Source organism: Jaculus jaculus, chromosome 6 (assembly GCF_020740685.1).
Source record: "Jaculus jaculus isolate mJacJac1 chromosome 6, mJacJac1.mat.Y.cur, whole genome shotgun sequence".
Lineage (NCBI taxonomy): Eukaryota > Metazoa > Chordata > Mammalia > Rodentia > Dipodidae > Jaculus > Jaculus jaculus.
In genome coordinates this window covers 150,242,940-150,267,226 of record NC_059107.1, presented here as the reverse complement: position 1 = coordinate 150,267,226, position 24,287 = coordinate 150,242,940, and the positions used below count along the sequence as shown (strand labels likewise).

At 43.3% G+C, this 24,287-nt stretch overlaps 1 protein-coding gene across 1 annotated transcript; it reads left to right on the top strand.

Annotated features, from left to right (window-relative positions):
- The first annotated feature begins 801 nt into the window (after window positions 1–801).
- Rtcb (RNA 2',3'-cyclic phosphate and 5'-OH ligase) lies at window positions 802–22,767 on the top strand. Its single transcript, XM_045153384.1, has 12 exons — window positions 802–969; window positions 2,891–2,969; window positions 3,899–3,966; window positions 5,260–5,359; window positions 7,274–7,430; window positions 9,446–9,602; window positions 15,307–15,466; window positions 17,854–18,029; window positions 18,825–19,013; window positions 19,650–19,760; window positions 20,548–20,667; window positions 22,272–22,767. Exons 1-12 carry the CDS (start codon window positions 877–879, stop codon window positions 22,377–22,379), a joined length of 1,518 nt encoding a protein of 505 aa, XP_045009319.1. The 5' UTR covers window positions 802–876; the 3' UTR covers window positions 22,380–22,767.
- Window positions 22,768–24,287: the final 1,520 nt, after the last annotated feature.

Sequence of the window (24,287 nt, the reverse complement as noted above, 5' to 3'; positions counted from 1 at the left end):
GCCGAACAGCCTGAGCCAGGGTGATGGAGGATGCTCAAAATACACCAAAGCAGAAATCCAGAAGCTGCTAAGAGGTCAACGCTAAAGCAGACTTAAAGCACACCCACCAAGGAGGGGCAGAAAGATTGTAAGAGCCACAGGGTAGGAAGGGATATCCAGAGGCATTGCCCAACCCCAAAAATGACTGCTGCTCTCACAACTCCTAACCCACAACTCTGTGGTGAATTCCAGGAATCCCACTAAGGAGGGCCCTCAGTGGAGTTAGTGCAGGGAGGAGGGGAATGATAGTACCAACACTTGATGTATCCATACAAAGTTTCCACTTAGACCCCGGGGTGGTGGTGCACACCTTTAATCCCAGCACTCGGGAGACAGAGGTAGGAGGACCACCATGAGTTCGAGACCACTCTGAGGCTACATAGTGAATTTCAGGTCAGCCTGAGCTATAGCAAGACCGCAAAAAAAAAAAAGTTTAAACTAATTTAATAAAAAACAAAAGAAAACTTCCAAAATAGCCGGGCGTGGTGGCGCACGCCTTTAATCCCAATGCTTGGGTGGCAGAGTTATGAACCATCATAAGTTAGAGGCCACCCTGAGACTACATAATGAATTCCTGGACACCAAGACCCTACCTCAAAAAAAAAAAAAAAAAATCCAAAATTAAGGGCAATTTCCCAGCTGTCGCCCCTAGAGGGCAGTCTAATGGGACGAAATAGACTTGCAGGCAGAGTTTGAGCCTCGGCGCTCGCCATCGACGTCCGGCGGCGGAGGCGCCGCGCCTGCGCACTGGGCTCTCGGAGGCGTCGTGGTTTTACGAAACCCGTGGCCGACGTGCCCGCTTCTCTGTGAAAGCGCAGCGTGGGAAAGCTCTCCGCCATGAGCCGCTCCTATAACGATGAGCTGCAGTTCTTGGACAAGATCAGTAAAAACTGCTGGAGGATCAAGAAGGGCTTCGTGCCCAACATGCAGGTGAGGCTGGGGAGCAGGACCCGGCGGCGGGGCCTTCCCGGCGGGCTCCGCCCCTGCAGGGCTTCCCTCTCCCTCCCCGCGAGAAGGCCGGGCTCGGGCACCGGCGAAGCCGTGCATTTGCGCGAGCGCGTCCCATGCGCACCCCTGAGCTCTGTGCTGCTGCTTGGAGACTTCCGGGGTCGTGTGCCAGGTGGCACTGCCAGCCTCAGTAGAGCCGCTGGGACTACAATTCCTTTCGTGCTAATGAAATCATTTTGTTTCCCACAGCTGCCAAGCTCCGCGGAACTGGGGTTGTGTTTAATGAGTACTTCTCCAAACACCCCCGAGGGTTGGTAGGGGGCACGGCTTCCGGGGCCCATCCGGGAAAAGGGGTCAGCCAGGACTGGAATGGACTGGAGCTTGCTGTCCCGCTCAGGCTTCGTTACCCGTTGTGCGCATGGGGTTCCCGTTAGTGTAGGAAGAAAACCTCGTGAGGTTTTTGCTGTAGATGTTGGGAACTGACTTGACGTTTGCAGCCCCGTGTCTTGGATGGTGACCAGGGCTGCTGTCACAGTACTTGCGAGGCAGAGGCTGGAACATCACATAGTTGGAGGCCAGCCACAGCAATACCATGAGACTTGTCTCAGAAAATACTTTCTAACGCCTGGAGAGATGGCTTAGCGGTTAAGCGCTTTCCTGTGAAGCCTAAGGACTCTGGTTCGAGGCTGGGTTCCCCAGGACCCACACTAGCCAGTTGCACAAAGGGACGCACGCCTCTGGAGTTTGTTTGCAGTGGCTGGAGGCCCTGGTGCGCCCATATTCTCCCTTCCTCCCTTCCCCGCTCTGCCTTTCTCACTCTGTCTGTTGCTCTAAAATAAATAAATAATGAATAAAAAAGTTAAAAATATGTATTTTTTCAATCTCTCATTCATTTATTTGTTAATGTGTGATTTTATGTCACATCACTTTGCAAGATAGTGGGGGGGACAGAAGACCCACAGCAATAAACAGTGCTGTTTTCCATTTGTTTCATGGAAGAAAGAATTAGTTGCTTGCTTCATTTGCTTATTTTTAATTTTTCTTATTTACAAGCAGAGAGATAGAGAAACAGACAGGGAGATAGTGGGTGCACCTGCGCCTCTAGTCGCTGTTGCAAACAAACTCCAGATGCATCAGGCTTTACAAGATACTGAGGAATCAAACCCGAGTCATTAGGCTTTACAATCAAGCGTCTCAACCACTGAGCCGTCTCTGCAGCCCCAGATTTGCTTATTTTTAAATTTTTATTTATTTATTTGAGAAAGAGGCAGACACAGAGAGTGAGTGTGGGCACACCAGGGCTTCCTGCCACCACAGACGAACTCCAGATGCATGTGCCACTTAGCGCATCTGGCTTTACATGAGTACTGGGGAATTGAACTCCTGTCCATGGGTTTTGCAGGCAAGTGCTGTAACCACTTAGCCATCTCTCCAGCCCTGCTTATTTTTTAATTAACATTAAAATTGCATATTATTTGGGGCATCATGTGGTGTTTCAATGGTGTATATGTTGTGTAATATTCAGATACTTGCAAATATTGCAAATTACCAATTGAATATCCCCAATGCAAAATGTTCATGGCCAGAAGCTTTAGATTTGGGGATGATTATATCAGTCTTACTAGTTGAACATTACTAATCTCACACCAAATCTAAAATATGAACCTTTGGACATCTCAAAACATATTTATTATATACAACTGCTTGATATGTTTTAATTCTGGTGCTTATTTATTTCATGTGGATATAGGAATTGAACCCTGGGCTCCGTGCATGATAGGACTACTGAGCTATGGCCCCAACCCATAATGTGGAGTAAAGCAAAACAAATACTTCATACAGTACATTCTGTCTACTTTGCCTGTATTCATGAACATGTACTCAGACATTTCTTTGGTTCCAGGTTGAAGGAGTATTTTATGTGAATGATGCTCTGGAAAAATTAATGTTTGAGGAATTAAGGAATGCCTGCCGCGGTGGTGGTAAGTGTCTTAAAGTCTCTTGTGGTACAAGTAGACCCTTCCCTGTGGCTTGACTGAAGTGTGATTCTCAAGAAATGACTGTGGTTTGAAGTTTCTGCCACATTACCAGCCACTGCTATTGTGCAAAGGTCTGGCACTCAGGGACAGGCTTCATGCCTCAGATACCTCAGACAGTGACAGCAAGAGCTGCCATTTATTCTGTACTTGACAAGGCATTTTGCAGAGATTGTTTACACGATTCTTAGCTTAACTAAAAAAGGAAAATATTATCTTTTACGGGTATGTAACTCAAAGCTCAGTGTTGAGATGTCTCCCTATATGTAAGTGATTTCAATTTGTTCATGGCCACAGGACTTCCTGGTGACAGCCAGAATTCAGACCTAGTGTCTTATGGTCACATCAGTATTCACCAGTAGACTACTTTCACTGAACTTCAGTTACCAGTTCTACAAAGTAGAATTGACTCCTTTCTCCCATGGCTGCAGGGAGGCTTGGAGATGAACGCGCACCACTCCTAAGATAATACTTACAGTGATGGGGAGATAGAAATCAGCTTGTTTTAGCCCTTTTCTTTACAGTAGCAAACTAAAGCTCTCCCTCCTCATAAGGGAATGCTCAACATACTTAAAATGACACTGCTAGCAAGTGACAGAGCTGGACTGGAACCCCATGTACATCTCCAGTACATTTACAGTGAACTTCTTGTGGTATGCCCAGAACATTTAGTCTAGTTTTCCTGTCTTTCCTGTGAATGTGGTTCCTTCATGAAGTTCCCTTCCCACTTGCATCACAGCCATCCTTCTTGACTTTGTTGTTTTAATAGTCCTAACCACTGCCCCTTCATGTAATGTACTCTTTTATAAACATGAATGTAACTAGTTTTGAAAATCAAATATGTCCTTTTCCTAAGGTTTGGTTTTTGTATACAGGTGTTGGTGGCTTCCTGCCGGCCATGAAGCAGATTGGAAATGTGGCAGCCCTGCCTGGGATTGTTCATGTGAGTCATAGTAAAAACTTTAAGCATTTATGTTGCCTAAAATTGTTGTTGAATGGTAAAATGACTCCACCTAACAAATAATGGTGTTACTTTGACCATGACCTTTGAGCATCTAGCAGTAACCATGAGACCTGAGTAATGACTGAACCTGAGCAGCACCTTGGCCTCTGGTTGCCTTGGCTACAATCTCAGCATGTGAGCACCTTCAGAGTGGTGTCATGGAGGATTCAAATCCTTGTTGTAGTCATATCATTATTCCTTGATCAGTGCATCTCCGTTGTACGATTCGCTTGGTCCCATTCAAGAGGATTGTAGGAGCAGTGGAAAGAAAATCAGTTCATAGGATGACATTGAGCAGAGGGAGAGAAGGCAACATACCTGGCTATTCTGACCATGATTAGACTGATAATAACATGGAGGAAACTGGCTGGTATAAATGGCCTCCACTTCAGCATTCAGATTTCACCCTCAGAGATAGGTGTTGAAAATAAGTCCATTTATCTGACTTTTTGAGGCCTTTGTGATAGTTGCAATGCTATGCCCTTGGCAGGAGTGGAAAAGAAACAGCTTGTCCATTGAAGAATTCCTAAGTGTCTACAGATATCCTTATTGTATTTGATCTTCTTTCTTCTTGGGACAGTCTTTTTTAAGCTGTAGATGTATTTAAAAAAAACATAATCATATTCATGTCATCAAGTAGTTTGTGTTCAAACTCTAATGATCTTTATATATCCAGTATTTATCTGTTCATCTTTTTGTCTGACACTATCATGATTTGCCAATGTCTTTAAATATTTTTAAATAGTAATAGTCCTTAAAGTTAATGCCATTGTATTTCAGGATTTCCTTACTTAAAAGTCAGACTTTTTTGTTTTGTTTTGTTTTTTATTGACAACTTCCATAATTGTAAACAATATCCCTTCCCCCACTTTCCCCTTTGAAACTCCACTCTCCATTGTATCTCCTCCCCCTCTCAATCAGACTTGAAAGCCAGTTGTGGTGTTTCATACCTTTAATGAGCTTTCAAGAAGCTGAGGTAGGAGGATCACTGTGATTTCCATGTCAGCTAATATGAGACCCTACCTCAAAAACAAATAAATTTTATGAAAATACTTATTTAACTTTGTGAATAGAAGTTCTTATGCCTACCCATATCAGTAGAAGATTTTGTGAGAAGAAAACATCATAATGTGGGCTTAGCTTCAGCACACATCTTGAGTCAGTATCAGGTCCATGTAGGAACCCGGATGCCAGAGTAGGACCGGAGTATTTCACTCTCTCGTTCTCTTCCAGAGGTCGATTGGGCTTCCTGATGTCCATTCAGGCTACGGCTTTGCCATTGGGAATATGGCTGCCTTTGATATGAATGACCCTGAAGCAGTGGTGTCCCCAGGTAAGGGTGTGAGGGTGCGGTTTCTCTGAGCCAGTGCTGCTGCTCTCTGCTTTTCTCATTGTGTCCTCCAATTTCTTTTCCTCATATTCGCAGGAAAATTGCTATGGACACTCAGGTTATTAAAATATGCAAAACAGGGCTGGAGAAATGTGGTTAGTTGTTAAGGTGCTAGCCTGTGAAACCTAAGGACCCTTATTCGATTCTCCAGATCCATGTAAGCCCGATGCACAAGGTGGCACATTTGTCTGGAGTTTGTTTGCAGCGGCTAGAGGCCCTGGCATGCCAATTCTTTCTTTCTCTGTCCCTCCCCCTCTTTTAAATAAATAAATAAAAATACTAAAAAAAAAATAATAAAGATTTTTTAATGACAAAACATCCACTTATTGAAAATTTCTCTTTGTGACTCAGTTATCACATAGGCAAATTGTGTCTAACAATGTTATCACAGCATTGTTATAAAGAATAAATGAATTCAGTCCTGTCAGATACTTAGCTTGGTGCAGAGCACAAAGTAAGCACTTAGTGTTTGCTCTCATTTATTTTACACACTTTTTTAGCATCTAGATTTATATGTAGTTATTCTTGGTTTTATTTTTTTATTTTACATATAATAGCAGGTTATACTCTTCTTATCTCCTCACCCCTGCTCCCACTACCCTGGGAACCCTTCTCAGTGGGGTTATGGTAAAATCACTGTGGGTTCACGAAGGCCTCGCCAGTTCCCGTGGGACTGTGCCACAGGGTATTCCTACCCACTCTGTAGCTCTTATAGTCTTTCTGCCCTGTCTCCTACCATGTTCCCTGAGCCATGGCAGGCCTCTTTGCAGTCTGATTTAGTGTTCAGTCCCCTGCTCAATCATAATGTTGGTGACCATTTTCCTCCAGCAACTCCCATAGGGCTGTCCAGCGCTAGGAGGACTAACCAGGAGGCAGCTAGTTTCTCTCTTGGTTCCATAAGTTATTCTGATGTCCTGTGACCACAGCCTGACACACACATTTTATTTTTTACTAATGTCTAGGTTAACCTACAAAGCAATTGGTTTCATCATGGCACCTTTGCAGATGTGTGTCAGTAGACTTTGTTCTCTCATTCCCACTACCCTCCCCAACCCCTTCTCCCTTCAGCTACTTCCCTTTCTTCCCCCTGTTAGTTTATCCTTCTGCTTTTCTATTACATTGATTCTATTACCCTTGTTCTGTCCTACCTCCCTTAAGGTCTCTTCTGCCCCAGCATGATCCTCTTTCTACTTTCATGACCTGCAAGCACACACACACACACATATATACTCATTCATGAACATGCACAGAAATAAGTTTTTTTAAAGGTGAAGAAAAGATTAGACTTCCAAAGCATAGACAAATGGAAATCATTATAAAAAAAATAATGAAAATATATACAGTAGGAGCCAGGCATGGTGGTGCACGCCTTTAATCCGAGCACTCAGGAGGCAGAGGTAGGAGGATGAGTTCGAGGCCACCCTGAGACCACATAGTGAATTCCAGGTCAGTCTGGGCTACAGTGAAACCCTACCTCGAAAAACAAAAACAAAAACAAAAAAAAAAAAAAGCTAAGCAGTACGAAAGACTGTCTGAGCCTAAGGTTGGCTATTTGGAAAGACCAATAGAAGTGACCAAGTCCTGACCATGAGCAAGGGAAGAAAGAGGCATGTTACTTTGTCTGTTTGACACGTTCCTCGCAGCTCCTGCCTGCTTTGCTGGCTCCAGTACCATTAGTACGTGTGTGACTTTGGATAATTTTAGTATCATCAGATTTAGCTGAGAATCACTTTGGTGGTTACTTTAAAACACACTGGCCTTTTGAAAAGAGTAGTTATCCTCTTGGCCCCTTTACTGAGGTAATGCCATGCCTGCCTGGTTTCGCTTTTACTTTACTGACTTTTCTGCATGTTGTAGGTGGTGTTGGATTTGACATTAACTGTGGTGTCCGCTTGCTAAGAACCAATTTAGATGAAGGTGATGTCCAGCCTGTGAAGGAGCAACTTGCCCAAGCTATGTTTGACCACATCCCTGTCGGAGTGGGATCGAAAGGTGTCATACCAATGAATGCCAAGTAAGAGCACACATTTCTGGTAGATGGACTCGGACAGAATGACCCACATGACCGTCCGCCTTGTTTCAGTGATACAGTTTAGAGATAAGCATTGCCAAGTCACTGAAGAAATGCAAGTTAATTACCTTTTTTTAAATTTTATTTTATTTTTTGTTGTTTTGGTTTTTTTTGGTTTTGGTTTTTCAAGGTAGGGTTTCACTCTAGCCCAGGTTGACCTGGAATTCACTATGTGGTCTCAGGGTGGCCTCAAACTCATGGTGATCCTCCTACCTCTGCCTCCCGAGTGCTCTGATTAAAGGCTTGTGTTACCACACCCAGCTATTTTTTTTTTTTTTTTGTAAGGTAGGGTTTCACTCTAGCCCAGGCTGACTTGGCACTCGACCTATAGTCCCAGGCTGGCCTCAGACTCCTAGAGATCCTCCTACTTCTCCTTCATGCCTGGCTTTCATTGCCTTTAAGGGAAAAAAAAAAAAATTCATAGGTATGTATGTGGGGCCAGAGAACAAACCTGGATATTCCTCAAAAACCATTCACCTTTGAGACGGTCTCTCGCAGGCCTAAAGCTCACCAGTTGTGCTAGAGGAGCTAGCTAGTGAGCCCCAGGGATTCTTCTGTCTCCACTTCCATAGCACTGCGGTCATAGCTTCCCTCCCCACAAGCCCCTCAGGTGCTTTTTAGCCTTTGGAGGTAGACAGTTTATGAAAGCATCAATCAGGTGACACTCCTCAGAGTGCTTCTTGAGCTAGGCATGCGCACACCACTAGTCCTGCCCACTCAGTAGGCTGAATTGGTTCAAGGACAGCCTGAGTAACAGCTAGACACGAAAAGAGAACCTCAGACATGGTGGTGCACACCCTTAATCCCAGCACTTAAGATGCAGAGGTAGGAGGATCACTGTGAGTTTGAGGCCACCCTGAGACTACAGAGTGAATTCCAGGTCAGCCTGGGCCAGAGTAAGACCCTAACTCAACCCCCCCCCCCCAAAAAAAAAAAAAGGCTGAGGACATGGCTCAGTTGGTATATGCACCATGTTATCCCGGTTCAGGGAAGGCAGAGACAGAAGGATCCAGACACTGTCTCAAAAAATAAGAAGGCAAGTAATTGAGGAAGACATCAGACATCAACCTCTGGCCTTTCCTTGCATGCACACACATGAACATGCACACCCACCAACACGTGCACACACATGCATGCATACCACACATAATATTAATTTTTTTAACACAGTAGACTAGAACTGGGCATGGTAGTGCACACCTTTAATTCCAGCACTCTAGAGGCTGAGGTAGGAGGATCATTGTCCATTCCAGGCCAGCCTGGAATGTAGAGGAAGTTCCAGGTCAGCTGGGGCTAGAGTAAGACCCTGCTTCAAAAAGAAAAAACAAGGCTGGAGAGATGGTTTAGCCTTGCCTGCAAAGCCAAAGGACCCATGTTCAACTCTCCAGATCCCATGTAACCAGACACACAAGGTGACACAAGCATGCAAGGTCCCACGTGCACACTAGGTGACACGTGTCTCGAGTTCGATTACAGTGGCTGGAGGTCCTGGCATGCCAATTCTCTCATGCGCTCACTTGCTGTCACATTTAAAAAAATTTTAAAAACAGCAGACTGTAGAAATGCCAGTTAGAATTGGAGTCATGTTAATTGAGGCCATCACCATGCACCACCATATCTAGTTTAAAGTGCATTTATTTGTGTGGGTGCTTTCCTCACATAGAAAGCAGTGTGGCGGCACACACCTTTAATGCCAGCACTTGGGATGCTGGGGAAGGAGGATCACCATGAGTTCACAGCCTCTGTGGGACTACATAGTGAACTCCAGGTCAGCCTAGGCTACAGGGAGACCCTACCTCAAAAAACAAACAAAAAAAGCTAGAAAACATAAACTTTGTAACTGACATGAAACGTTGTGATCATAATGTATTCATCTGCCCTCTGAAGGTGCCCTTGCATTTTGATCTTTCTTTGCTATGAGGTGACTAACATGGCTGGCACTTGTATTTCTCCCTCAGAGACTTGGAGGAGGCCTTGGAGATGGGTGTAGATTGGTCCCTGCGAGAAGGCTATGCCTGGGCAGAAGACAAAGAGCACTGTGAGGAGTATGGAAGGATGCTGCAAGCTGACCCCAATAAGGTTTCACCCAGGGCAAAAAAAAGAGGCCTTCCTCAGGTAACTCGTTTGCAGAGTCACCATGTGGCTGTTGTCATTTTTGTTAAGGAAATATATCTTCTATTAAGTATAGCACAGGGCTGTTTGTACAATATCAGAAAGAACACAAATTGTTTGCTTCTGCGTTAATTTATATTGTCTTAGATTTTGATTAGCCCTCCCTCCACCTTTCCTTACTCAATCTCTTCCCCTGACTTTTAGGCTTTTTTACTCCCATTAATCTGTTTTTCTACTTACATATATACAATATCATCCTTTTAAGTCCCCTCTCCTTCCCTTTATGTCTCCTTTCTAGTTTACTAGCCTCTGCTACTGAGTTTTCTTCCTACTCATACAGAAATCCAGTCATTTGTAGCTAGGATCCACATATGAGAGAGAACATATGACGTTTGGTTTTCTGGGCCTGGGCTACCTCACTTAGTATAATCCTTTCCAGATCCATCCATTTTCCTGCAAATTACATAACTTTATTTTTCTTTACCACTGAGTAGAACTCCATTGTGTAAATGTGCCACATCTTCATTATCCACTCACCAGTTGAAGGACATCTAGGCTGGTTCCATTGCCTAGCTATTGTGAATAGAGCGGCAATAAACATAATTGAGCAAGTCTCTCTAAAGTACTGAGATGAGTCCTTGGGATCTGTGCCTAGGAGTGGTGTAGCTGGGTCATATGGTAGATCTAATTTTTAGCTATGTCAGGAGCCTCCACACTAATTTCCATGGTGGCTGGACCAGATTGCATTCCCACCAACAGTGTAGAAGTGTTCCTCTTTTTCCACATCCTCTCCAGTATTTATGGTATTCATGTATTTATGGTCATATGTTTTTATGATGGCAGCCAATCTGACAGGAGTTAGATGGAATCTCGATGCAGTTTTAATCTGCTTTCCCCTGATGACTAAGGATGTAGAACATTTTTCTAGATGTTTTTATGCCATCTGTATTTCTTCTTTTGAGAACTCTCTATTTAGTTCTGTAGCTCATTTTTTAATTGGGTTGTTTGATTTCTTATGATTTAACTTTTTGAGTTCTTTGTATATCCTAGATATTAATCCTCTATCAAATGTATAGCTGGCAAAAGTTTTCTGTCATTCTGTAGGTTTCCTCTTTGCTCTATTCAGTGTCTTTTGCCATACAAAAGCTTTGTAAGGGCTGGAGGGTTAGCTTAGCAGTTAAGGCGTTTGCCTGCAAAGCCAAAGGACCCAGGTTGAGATCCCCAGGACCCATGTTAACCAGATGCACAAGGGGGCACACACATCTGGAGTTTGTTTGCAATGTCTGGAAGCCCTGCCATGCCCAGTAAATAAATAAAAACAAAAGCCTTTGTAATTTCATGAAATCCCAGCAGTTAAATCTTTGGTTTTATTGCCTGCGCCACTGGGGTTATGTTCAGAAAGTCTTTGCAAGACCAGTATGTTGAAGGGTTTCCCCTACTTTTTCCTCTAGTGTTTGACTTTTCAGGTCTGATATTAAGGTCTTTGATCCATTTGGACTTAATTCTTGTGCATGGAGAGAGACCTTCTACAGATACATATCCAGTTTTCCCAGCACCATTTGCTGAAGAGGCTGTGTTTTCGCCAATGAGTATTTTTGCCATTTTTGTTGAAGATCAGGTGGCTATAGCTACCCCGACTTGCATGTGGGTCCTCTATTCTGTTCCATTGATCTACATATCTGCTTTTGTGCCAGTACCACGCTGTTTTTGTTACTATGGCTCTGTAGTATAGGTTAAAATCAGGTATGGTGGTACCACCAGCTTTATTTTTGTTGCTCAAAATTGTTTTAGATATTCAAGGTTTTTTTGTCTTCCAAATGAATTTTTGGATTGTATTTCTATGAAGAATGCCATTGGAATTTTGATGGGGATTGCATTAAAGGTGTAGGTTGCTTTAGGTAAAATTAACATTTTCACAATATTGATTCTTCCAATCCAAGAACAAGAGATGTCTTTCCGTTTCCTAGTGTTTTCTGCAGTTTCTTGCTTAAGTTTTTATCGTTTTCAATGTAGAGATCCTTCGCTTCCTTGGTTAGGTTTATTCCGAGGTACTTTTTTTTTTATGCAATTGTGAATGGGAATGATTCTCTGATTTCATCCTCTGTGTGTTTGTTGTTAGCGTATAAGAAGGCTACTGATTTCTGTATGTGTATTTTTTTCTGCTACATGGCTATAGGTGTTTATCAGCTCTAACAGTTTGCTAGTAGAATCTTTAGGGTCCTTTATGTATAGAATCATGTCATCTGCAAATAATGATAACTTGATCTCTTCCTTTCCAATTTTTATACCTTTTATGTGTGTCTCTTGCCTTATTGCTATGGCTAAGACTTCCGGTACTATATTAAGTAAAAGTGGGGACAGTGGACACTCTTGTCTTCTTCCTGATTTTAGTGGAAAAGCTTAAAGTTTTTCAACATTTAGTATTATGTTGGCTGTAGGTTTGTCATAAATAGCCTTTATTATGTTGATATATTCCTTCTATTCCCAGTCTGTGTAGGACTTTTATCATGAACAGATACTGGATTTTGTCAAATGCTTTTTTTGCATCTAATGAGATGATTATGTGATTTTTTTTTTTGTTCTTCAGTTTGTTTATGTAATGTATTACATTTATCAATTTACATATGTTGAACCATCCCTGCATCCCTAGGATAAAGCCTACTTGGTCGGGGTGAATGATCTTGCTGATATCTTCTTGTATTCTGTTTGCCAATATTTTGAGAATTTTTGTATCTATGTTCAGGAGGGAGACTGGTCTGTAATTTTCTTTTTTTGTTCTATCTTTGCGTGGTTTTGGTATCAGGGTGATGCTGGCTTTGTAGAAGAAATTTGGTAGGATTCCTTCCTTTTCTATCTTATGGGAAAGTTTAAGAAGCAATGGTGTTAGTTCTTCCCTGACAGTCTGGTAATGGTTGGGAGATTTTTGATAACTGCTTGGATCTCCATACTTGTTATAGGTCTATTTAAGTGGTTAATCTCATCTTGGTTTAATTAAGGTAGGTTTTATAAATCAAAGAAATCATCTGTTTCTTTCAGATTTTCAAATGTAATGGAATATATGTCCTTATAGTATGTCCCTATGGTTTTTTAAATTTCTCTGGTATCTATTGTGATGCTGCCTTTTTCATCTCTCGTTTTATTAATTTATATCTCTTCTCCTTCTTTTGGTCAGATTTGCTAAGATTTATCAATCTTGTTTATCCTTTCAAAGAACCAACTCTTTGTTTCATTGATTCTTTGGATTGTTTTTTTAGTTTCTATTTCATTAATTTCTGCCCTAATGTTTATTATTTCTTCTCATCTGCTGATTTTCAGTTTGCCTTATTCTTTTTCCAAGGCTTTAAGATGAAGCATTAGGTTGATTACGTTAAGTTCCATGTGCTGCTGAAAAGAATGTGTATTTTGCAGTATTTGGATGAAATGTCCTGTAGATTTGTTAGGTCCATTTGTTCTGTGATCTCATTTAATCCAAATGCATCTAGGTTTATTTTTTGCCAGGATGACCTGTAGTGTTTGTCTGATGAATTTGGGAGCCCCCATATTAGGTGCATTTATGTTTAGGATTGTAATGTCCTCTTGTTGGAGTGTGCCTTTAATCAATATAAAGTGACCTTCCTTATCTTTCCATACTAATGTTGGACTAAAGTCTACCTTGTCAGATATTAGGATGGCAACCCCTGCTTGTTTTCTAGGCCCATTTGTTTGAAATACCACTTTCCATCTTTTCCCCCTAAGATAGTGTCCATCCTCTGTAGAAAGGTGAGTTTCTTGGAGGCAACAAATTGAAGGATCCTGCTTTTTTTTTTTTTTTTAGTTTTTATTTATTTATTTGAGAGCGACAAACAGAAAGAGGCACATAGAGAAAGAGAATGGGCATGCCAGGGCCTCCGGCCACTGCAAACAAACTCCAGACGTGTGCTCCTCCTTGTATATCTGGCTAACGTGGGTCCTGGGGAATCAAGCCTCAAACCGGGGTCCTTAGGCTTCACAGGCAAGCGCTTTAACTTCTAAGCCATCTCTCCAGCCCAGGATCCTGCTTTTTAACCCAGTCTGCAAACCTATGTCTTTTGGTTGGGGCATTGAGGCTGTGATATTAAGAGTTATTATTAAAAGGTATATATTTATTTTTCTTGTTTTATAGTTCTTCCCATTTTACCTTTGCTCTTGTGTTAACTAGTATGTGAGTATGGTTTGTTTTTTCCAGGTTCCTTATATGTGTGCTTCTCTTTCTCTTGAGCATGGAGGATTCTTCCAAGTATTTTCTGTAGAGCTGGTTTTGTCTTCAGATACTCCTTTAGCCTGCTTTTGTTGTGGAATGTCCTTGTTTCTCTGTCTATTTGAATGGATAGCTTTGCAAGATAAAGTAACCTTGGTTGACAGTTTCATAACTTGGAATACATCATTCCAAGCCCTTCTGGCCTTGAAAGTTCGTGTTGAGTAATCTGCTATGATCCTGATGGGCTTGCCTTTGTGACTTGATTTTTCTGTCTAACTGCTTTCAATATATTTTCTTTGGTTTGTATATTTGGTAGTTTAATTATAATATGGTGAGGAGAGGTTCTTTCTAGGTTTTGTCTGTTTGGTGTTCTAAAGGCTTCCTGTATCTGCATTGACATCTCTTTCCCAATTTGAGGGAAGTTTTCTTCTATGGTTTTGTTGAAGAGGCCTAATATGCCTTTGGACTGAAATTTTCCTTCTACTATACCCTGAATTCAGTCAGCTTGTGACCAAGTGAGACCCTTCCCTAATGAACAACAGAAGAGGAAACAAAGGCACCATAAATCAGGAAGCAACAAATGACAAGCCCAAAATATAGCTTATTTATGAATGGCAAATCTGCCGGGCGTGGTGGCGCATTCCTTTAATCCCAGCACTCGGGAGGCAGAGGTAGGAGGATCGCCGTGAGTTCAAGGCCACCCTGAGACTACATAGTGAATTCCAGGTCAGCCTGAGCCAGAGTGAGACCCTATCTCGAAAAATCAAAAAAAAAAAAGAGAATGCCAAATCCAACTATCCATCAGATTTAACATATAATTCATCCTGACAATGGAAGGTGCAATTAGCACTTCCTCTTCAAGCCTATATACCAGGTTTATTTGGCGGGTACTGACCTGGTATAATCCCAGGTACCTTTTGGGACGGTTTTGGTCTCAGTTACACTGTGTGCCTGCCTGGGTCCTTCTTTATTGTGCTGTGGGCTCAGGTAGGCTGGATGGGTCGGAGGGTTGCTGCTCTGATAGCCTGTGCTGGGTGCTGTTCAAGTGAGCTCCCTTCCCCAGGTCTCTGGTGCTTGCTGGTATGGAGGTGGGGCGGGGAGGCTGTGGATGGTGGCTGGTTTTCCCACAGGCCCTCTTCCTCAAGAGCCACTCTTCCATTCTTCCCTGCTGTCCTCCCTTCACGTTTCTTGAGTTTGCGAGGAGCTCTGGTGTGAGCGGAGAATCCCCTCACCTGGCTTTTCCTGAGGCTCAGGCCGAGCCTTATGGCTGTGGCCACACGGACCCGGTTTTGCCACTGCTGGAGCCACTTCTGTCCGCTTCTGTGGACTCTAGATACTCTGGATCTCTCCTACTTCTCTGTAGCAGTTTATAATTTCTTACACACCTCACTTTTTAGTAGAATTTGGCATTTTCTCCCCTAGACTGCTTTGGCATGGTTCCTACGCTGCCACTTTAACCAGAAGTCTCTCCTGAAATTCTTGTGTTTATAGTTGGGGACCCTGGGAGCAGGCAACCACTATGCAGAAATCCAGGTTGTGGATGAGATTTTCAATGAATATGCTGCTAAGAAGATGGGCATCGACCATAAGGGACAGGTGTGTGTGATGATTCACAGTGGAAGCCGAGGCTTGGGCCACCAAGTAGCCACAGGTATATATTCTACCCTCAGGTTTTACTTGACACCAATATATATATTTTATATGGGGAACAAGACAGACATTTAAGCAAGCCTTGGAGCTATAGTGTATGGGTTTTTAACTTCTGGTTCTCCTAACTTGTGACCTTGAACAAACTAATAGTTTCATTGGGACTTAACTTTTTCTCTGGGGGGGAAAAAAAAGATATTGTTATTTCACATATATTGTCATGGAAAGATAGTGAAATAATACATGGAAAGTACTTAAATGCATATGTGACACTTAGTAAGCACTCAGCATTAGCACCATTTACCATATGTGCATTCGGGTTATTGCTAACTGTCTCAGCAAGAAAGGATTTGAACTCTGGAGTTGGAAGTGAGCATTCATTCATTCATTCAGCAAGTATATCAGATTGCTGCTCGCAAGGTTAAGCACGATGGTGCCAACAGGCAGGTCCTTGGCCCTTGTCTCACATAGGAGATCATGTTGATTAAAAAATGATAGGAGGTACTAACCAATAAACTATTATAGGAGAGGAAATATAAAAACTGTGTTCAGGAAAAATATGTCAGAGATGTCTTCCTCCTGCCTTATAGTTTGAACAAACACATGACAAAAAGAGCAAGAACAAAAACAAGAAGCTACTAAGCAGGTCGTTTTGAATTAATGGAAGAGTTAATGTGCATATGAGAAAGTATATATGCATGAAAATTATGAGCAGTAAATCTCTTGTCACATTTGAGCCTTGGGTTTGTATTTTATCTACAAGATTTAATCATTGGTCCACCCTGACCCATTAGACTGATCCAGCATATACAGGAAGTATTGACTAGTGTTTATGGGTTTTTTTTTTTTAATTTCTATTTATTTGACAGCAACAGACAGAGAGAGAAAGAGGCAGATAGAGTGAGAGAGAATGGGCATACCAGGGCCTCCAGCCACTGCAAATGATCTCCAGATGCGTGCGCCCCCTTGTGCATCTGGCTAATGTGGGTCCTGGGGAATCAAGCCTTGAACCTGGGTCCTTAGGCTTCACAGGCAAGCGCTTAACCACTAAGCCATCTCTCCAGCCCAGTGTTTATAGTTTTGAGGCAGTCTTTGTACTTTATCATGGAGTTGATTTTAATGCACAGGATCTAGGTGAGGCTCTATAATACTAAGACATTAAAAACTGTCCAAGGTGCATGTTGAGGCACACACCTGAGCAGAAGGACCGTGAGTTCAAAACCAGTAAGGACTACATAGCTAGTACGAAGATAGATGGGTTATAGTGAGACCTTATCTCAAAAATAAATTTAAAAATGTTAATAAAAATTAAAAAAATAAAAAATAAAAAAAAATAAATTTAAAACTATGATGATAATAAAATATGTCTTGCAGTACTGTTTTCATTCATTCACGTGTTAAGAAGGGGGTAATCAAAACCACATTGTTGCTAGTTGCATATGCACCTCATTCTCATTTCAAATACTGGAAGCAAATGCTGTCTGTCTCACATAGAAAGAGAACATTCAACAAATATACCTAGCCAGGTGTGGTGGTGCATGCCTTTTTTAAAAAAATATTTTTATTTATTTGGCAGCGAAAGAGGGAGGGGGGGAGAGAGAATGAATGGGAGCGCCAGGGCCTCCAGCCACTGCAAACGAACTCCAGACACATGCGCCCCCTTGTTCATCTGGCTAACATGGGTCCTGGGGAATCGAACCTGGGTACTTTAGCTTTGTAGGCAAATGCCTTAACTGTTAAGCCATCCCTTCAGCCCCTGGTGGTACATGCGTTTAATCCCAGCACTTGGAAGGCAGAGGTAGAAGGATTGCCTGAGACTACATAGTGAATTCCAGGTCAGCCTGAGCTAGAGCAAGACCCTACCTTGGAAAACCAATATATATACACATATATATACATATATATATACATATATATATATATATATGTACACACACACACGCACACACACATACATACATCATACACACACACACAAAAAAAAAAAAAAACAATTAGGGGACTTCAGAGGCACGTTAAAGAGAAAGCTGTGGGGCTGGAGGGATGACTTGGCGGTTAAGGCGTTTGCCTGCAAAGCCAAAAGACCCAGGTTAGCCAGATGCATAAGGGGGTATAAGCATCTGGAGTTTGTTTGCAGTGGCTGGAAGCCCTGGCGTACCCATTTGCCTTCCCTCCCTCTCTCCCTCCTTTTCCCCCCTTTCTCTGTCAGATAAATAAATTAATAAAATATTTTTAAATGTATTCTAAAAAAAAGAAAGCTGTGTGGGGTTTTGTATGTTGAGATTTGGTTTTGTAGGATAAATTTGAATGTTTACTGCCTTTCTGCAGTAAATCTGAATGATTTATTGAAGAGAAATCTACCTGGTTTGACTTGTTAGCTCTGTTTTTCAGATGCACTGGTAGCTATGGAAAAGGCCATGAAAAGAGACAAGATTATAGTCAATGACCGGCAGTTGGCTTGCGCACGGATCGCCTCCCCAGAGGGGCAGGACTACTTAAAGGGAATGGCAGCAGCCGGGAACTATGCCTGGGTCAACCGCTCTTCCATGACCTTCTTAACCCGTCAGGTAACAGTAAAATTGCTCTTCTGAGTTAATCATGGTAAAGTTAAGCATGTTAAACAGGAAGTAGTCAAAGCTTGTAGGGTTTTATTTTGAACATTTATGTTCAGGATGTTAGAAAAGTGTCTGAGATTTACTGGTGTCTTAAAACAAATCAGCAGAATGCCAGGCAGGCCTGGAAAGTAAGAAAAGAAGCCAGATGATTCCTCCTCAAATTTTCCTTGGACTCAGCAAGCATGGAAGTGCCATTCCCTGCAGCTGTGAATGCTGGAGAGAAAGTACTTGGAAGGGTGGGGTCCGGAGCAGCCTGGCAGCCTTTCAGCACAGATGGAGTTTAGGGAGTGAGGTGAGGCCTAAAGTGACTGAGGAGAACCTAATGCCCTTGGTGTGAAGATTGCTGATACTGCTCTTTCTTTCTTTCTTTTTTTCTTGGGGTAGGGTCTCACTCTAGCCAAGGCTGACCTAGAATTCACTATGTGATCTCAGGGTGGCCTCAGACTCATGGTGATCCTCCTACCTCTGCCTCCTGAGTGCTGGAATTAAAGGTGTCCACCACACCTGGCTTGTTTTTGTTTTTTTGAGGCAGAGTCTTACTCCAGCCCAGGTTGGCCTCACTGTGATCCTCCTACCTCAGCCTCCCAAGTGCTGGGATTAAATCATGCAACACCATGTCCAGCTGCTAACATGCTGCTTTTGAACTCTGAAGTCCCCCCTTCCCTACAGTAACAAACTAACTGAAATCAATGAGATACATTCTTAGAACTGGTTCTGGCTGCTGCTAACTAAAGCTTTTCCTCTTAGGCATTTGCAAAGGTCTTCAACACAACTCCTGATGACCTGGACCTGCATGTGATCTATGATGTTTCTCATAATATTGCCAAGGTGGAGCAACACGTTGTGGATGGAAAGGAGAGGACACTGCTGGTGCACAGGAAGGGATCCACCCGTGCTTTCCCGCCACACCACCCTCTCATCGCTGTAGATTACCAGGTATGCAGCTTGCATTTGGTTTTGAGCCGAGGTCATGGTTTAGATAATTTTAAATATGGGTGCAGTTAAGCGAGGTTACAGCAGTTGTGTGAAGAAAGGGCTCTGTCATGAGAGCAGTGGGCCCTGCCAGAGTTCTCTGCAGCAGTGATTCCTCCCCTCCCCACACGCACTCACCACACGTGCTTACAGAGCGTTAGCCAAGCAGTGCGTCTTAAGTGTACTCTCCCAAAATGAATGAAGACCTTGGAAGTAGTGGAAGACCGGATAAAGATTAACACAGTCTGCTCATTCCTTAGTTCTGGTACCTGGCTTTGGCAGAGCTGGAAAGACCCGCTGCTACCGGGTCTTTGCAGATGCAGCCGAAGCCAAAGGGGACGGGTGCTCTGCATGGGTGGTGGTTCTGCTTCGCACAGCTGCGGAGGTTTTCTAGCTCCTACATGCAGTCTGTGGCAGGTCCTCCTGTTTTCACCCACCCTTCTCTATTCTTCCAGCAGTCAAAGAATCAAAGTAATGTGTTACTAAAATTAGAGGCCTAGGTTTCTCCTGCAATTCTACAACACAGGAAATGTAAATTTCAGGCATAAAAAACCTGTGCTTTTCTAAATTTTAAAATGTGTGACATTTTCACATCCTCAGCTCACTGGACAACCAGTGCTCATTGGTGGCACCATGGGAACCTGTAGTTATGTTCTGACTGGCACTGAACAGGGCATGACTGAGACCTTTGGAACAACCTGTCATGGAGCGGTAAGGAAAATGAAAGCTTCCTTAAATATGGTCTTTTGTTTTGCTAAGCATTAACAAAGTTGAAGATTGGTTTTTTTTGTGGCTTCTACTTGCAAATTATTCAGTGAACTGACTAGTATCTCAGCCTTGGTAAGGTCGTGGTAGGACCAAGTACTTCTTCATTTGCAAGTCCAAAAAACCTAGACTAGCTCTAGCTGAGCTTACTGAAACTGGCACACACACACTTACTCACACACACACTCCAAAGGGAAGGTATGCATGCCCTATTTGCAAGTCAGAGTCCACCCTTTTCAACTTGTTACCTCTCACCTTCTAAGCCTGGCATCAATAAACTTTCTGTAAAGAACCATATGGTACATATTTTAAGCTTTTTAGCCATTAGGTCTCAAAACCAGCTACTTAGGGCAGAGCAGGCATAAATGTACTATGTAAAAATGCTTGCTTTTTCTTTTTTTTCCTGCTCCTGCACAGGACTTTTATTTCATTTGGTCCAAGGCTTGGGAGGGAGTCTGGGCCATTACAAAGCTGCCTAGTGGCTGGAGAGGAGGGGCGGAGGTCCTGGAGATAAGTAAAGCAGCAGAGGAGCCCCTAGAAGGCTGTGCAGTATCTAGTTGTGCTTCAGATATGCTGCTTAAAGAGATGCTCCCCCAGAGATGGCTGAGGGCTTCGCCTCCTTTGGGTTGGGGAAGATGCTACTGGCACCTAGTTTGGCACCCAGCCAAACATGAAATGCAGCCCAGAATTTATGAAGTGAAGTTTATCCCTGTCCTTGTCCTTCCCATTCTAGGGCCGTGCGTTGTCCCGAGCGAAATCACGACGTAACTTGGATTTCCAGGATGTCTTGGACAAATTGGCAGATATGGGAATTGCGATCCGCGTTGCCTCACCCAAGCTAGTTATGGAAGAAGTAAGTGAATGTTGATAATATTTAACATAAAGCCACTGATGATTTATGTAAGAACACAAAACAGCAATTTTTTATGTTACTTAGAAAAACTATTTGGGGCTGGTTTTAAAACAAAAATTGCAGCGGAAAGACAGTGGAGGATGCTGATCAGAAGATCATGCCCTTTCTCTGGCCAGTGTTTGCGTTTTGATGAGAACGTGAGAGAGGCAGATTGCCTCCTGGAGCTCAGTGCTTTGAGGAGATGAGGATAGGATCTGGCATACAAATGGATGGGTTGACCTTTGCCAGGAACACATAATTCTTTCTTAAAAGAACAGAAAGGAGCTGGGCGTGGTGGCACACCCCTTTAATCCCAGCACTCGGGAAGCAGAGGCAGGAGGATTGACTGAGTTTGAGACCACCCTGAGACTACATTGTGAATTCCACATCGGCCTGGGCTAGAGCAAGACCCTACCTTGGGGGGAGGGGGGAGGACAGAAAAGTCAAATGCAGATAAATGGGAAAGATGAAGTGAAGTGAGAGTCTGAAAATTCTATCTAGTTGCTTTCCCTCTTTTCAGGATAAGTCATGTCAACAACCAAGAGTGAAGATGTGAGAGAGTAATTATCTAGGAAGTTGACAATAATAATTCGTTGGCATTTTGAATGGTTGCCAGACAGTACCAAAAGTACGCTTGAGTTAAATTCAATGATAGGGCCTCTCAGCTAAATACGGATAGCATGATGTAGGTGTTGAGCCATAGTTAACCAGGCTCACAATTACAGCACTGTGAAGAGAAGCAAGGTTTTTGACAATGGTTCACAGGACCTCTAGAGCCTGGTGTGGCTAAAGGAATATCACAGCGAGGGCAGGAAGAGGAATGCATGGGATCCCGAGGCTGTGATACATGGAGTGCTTAAAAATGAGGCTGTAGAGCAGTGCATTGTGATCACTTCCAGCAGACGAGCTCTTTGCTGCGACCTGGACCTGGAGTGAATGGTGGAGGTATGCAGAGCCAGAACCACTGCAGGAGCAGAAATAAAGGACATGAGAAACAAAGACACTTATAGGATTCTGTCCCTGGATAACAGAATCATTCAGAACCTTAAGACAGTGACAATGAAGCACAAATGTTAAGGAGTGAGACACACCCTAGCACATAACTGCAGTAGGAGAGGGTAGTGCGTATAATATGATGTGACAACTGAAGATTCAAAACTGATGATGCCCACGGAGGAAGGGAGAGTGAAGTACTCACAAAGAGCTAGGCACTCCCTGTTGCGTGTGTGGGCCCAGTAGTGTGACTCAATCTGAGAGAAAGAAAGCACCCGTTGGAGACAAAAATACCGAGGGAAGATGTGTGTTATAGTAAGAGCCCACAAGCTTTAGGATTCTCCTGACGCTTCCTCCCACGTATGAGGGTTACAGATATATGTGCCTCTTTGCATCCCACTTTACAAGGTGCTGGCCACCACAGGCTTTCAGAGTGCTTTTAACCAGTGAACTGCCTCCCAGTCCCTTGGAAATGTTTTAATGTGCATTTCTTACAGTTTCAAGTGAAACTTGGTGTTTTGTAGACCTGCTTGCTTTGGTAGATTTTACAATGTTTAAATCTTTCCCTGTAGGCCCCCGAATCCTATAAGAATGTGACAGATGTGGTGAATACCTGCCATGACGCTGGAATCAGCCAGAAGGCCATTAAACTGAGGCCAATTGCTGTTATCAAAGGATAGAGCCCCGACCAGTGGAACCTCCGGACACTGCTCACCCTCAGCAAAGCAGAAACGGACTGAAACGTCTTACAGCATCACTCATTGTCGACCTGACCAGGCCCCAAGTGTGCCGCTGCACCTGCCTCTGCTCAGGTGGCTGGCAGGAAGCTGTATTCCCGGGAGCCAGTCCCAGGAATCACACCCCCATCTGAAACGGGATAAATATGCTGCCTCCTCCTTTGTCCCATAGATGTTTAGGAAACCTGACCTGGTGTGGGGAGGGCCAGGAAACTTGCCTTATTCAGTCATAGTCATCTGTCACATCAGGATGAAGTTCTCTGTGCTACGCCCTGCTTTCAGCACAGTAGGCGTCGGGAAGAGCATCCTATTAAAGGTGGTTTTTTATGTTTCCTTTCTCCCCACTGTGTCAGTTCCTGTCCATCTATGAGCCGCCCCTGCGCTGAGCAAAATCTCAGAGGGGCTTCTCACCGGGAGAGCAGCCATCACCCAGGGGGTCGTCCTCAGGACAAGGATGTATCGGGAGAGGTGTGGAGGGTGTGTGGTCAAGCATAGGAACGGGGTACAAAGCAGAGACCTGCTGCGTGGCATTTGCTGGTGACTGCCATTAAGCAGGGTGGCCTGGCAGATGTTTTGAGTAATGCTTTGCACTGCAGCACTCATCAGCATTCACATTCGATTTAAAAGCATTAAGCAACCCACAGTTGGTGACAGCAGCGGTTACTCTGTTGATAGTGTTACATCATCAAATCAGATTTCACATTATATGGTGACATCTCAAAGAAGTTGAAGGACTCTTGATATAAGTTACTAAGATCTTGGTTAAGTTCCAACAACTAGTCATATAGAAAAATCTAATGAAGTTACAGTATGCTATTTATGCTGTATGTTCAATACGTTATAGCACAGAAAATTAGTATCTTTGTTTTTTGTTTGAGAGCGACAGAGAAAGAGGCAGATAAGAGAATGGGTGCACCAGAGTCTCCCAGGCACTGCAAACAAATTCCAGGTGCATGCGCCACCTTGTGTGTCTGGCTTAAATGGGTCCTGGGGAATCTGAGCCTTGAACCAGGGTCCTGAGGCTTCACAGCCAAGTGCTTAACCGCTAAACCATCTCTCCAGCCCCCAAAATTAGTGTTTCTACTTCTTTAGTGTGGCTGGTTTCTAATTTCCTCCATCTCAGCTTATAATCCTCCTTTGGTGTGTTTTCTAGATCCTTCTATTTAAATGGCTGGAGCAAAGTGGTCTTCTGAAAAAAATATAAATATGAGCTAAAACAGCAATAACCCTTCTTTCTTCAGAGTCCTCAATTACCTAAGGGGGAGGTGATGATAGCTTTTCGTAGTTCTAAGTAAGTTAGACACCACATGTGGTCAACATGTACCAGTTACAGCCTGCAGACTGCTTCAGCCCCTGCTGTGCCAGTGCATTACAGAGGCACGTTTACCAGAGAATGCCAGAGGGCACTGAGATGAAAAACAGGCCTGTAGCAGGGTGCATCTTCTCTGAACTTGAGACAACACTGGGGTGTGGCTAGGCTTACTGTAACTGGGTTTGCCTAATGACACAGCACTTGAAAGTAATTCAAGACAAGGTCTCCTCCGGAAGCTGGCTGATGTCATTGCAGGGTGTGCTGCAGCTCATCTGAACGTAAGCTGAGTTTTATTAGGTGCTTTTAAAGCTATTCTTTGTTGAGGTAAGGAAGGGAAATGAAGAGAGGAATGGTTTATGCAGCTGCATTTCTGCTCTAATCTACTCTGCCTATAGTGAGCATTGTCCTGCAAACTTGGTCTCGTTTGTGACCGTAGAATATAATGATTAATATTTTCAGGTTAAAAGGAAGATTTGTGGGGTTTTTAAATTATTCTAAAGATGTTATTTTCTTACTGGAGGAAAAGCCACATAACATCT

Bases quoted from the DNA above. Each gene is read 5' to 3' on its own strand.
- Rtcb (XM_045153384.1), top strand. From the start codon at position 877: ATGAGCCGCTCCTATAACGATGAGCTGCAGTTCTTGGACAAGATCAGT. The intron at 3,967-5,259 runs GTGAGTCATAGT...GTTCTCTTCCAG, and splicing joins CCCTGCCTGGGATTGTTCAT to AGGTCGATTGGGCTTCCTGA. The intron at 18,030-18,824 runs GTAACAGTAAAA...TTTTCCTCTTAG, and splicing joins TGACCTTCTTAACCCGTCAG to GCATTTGCAAAGGTCTTCAA.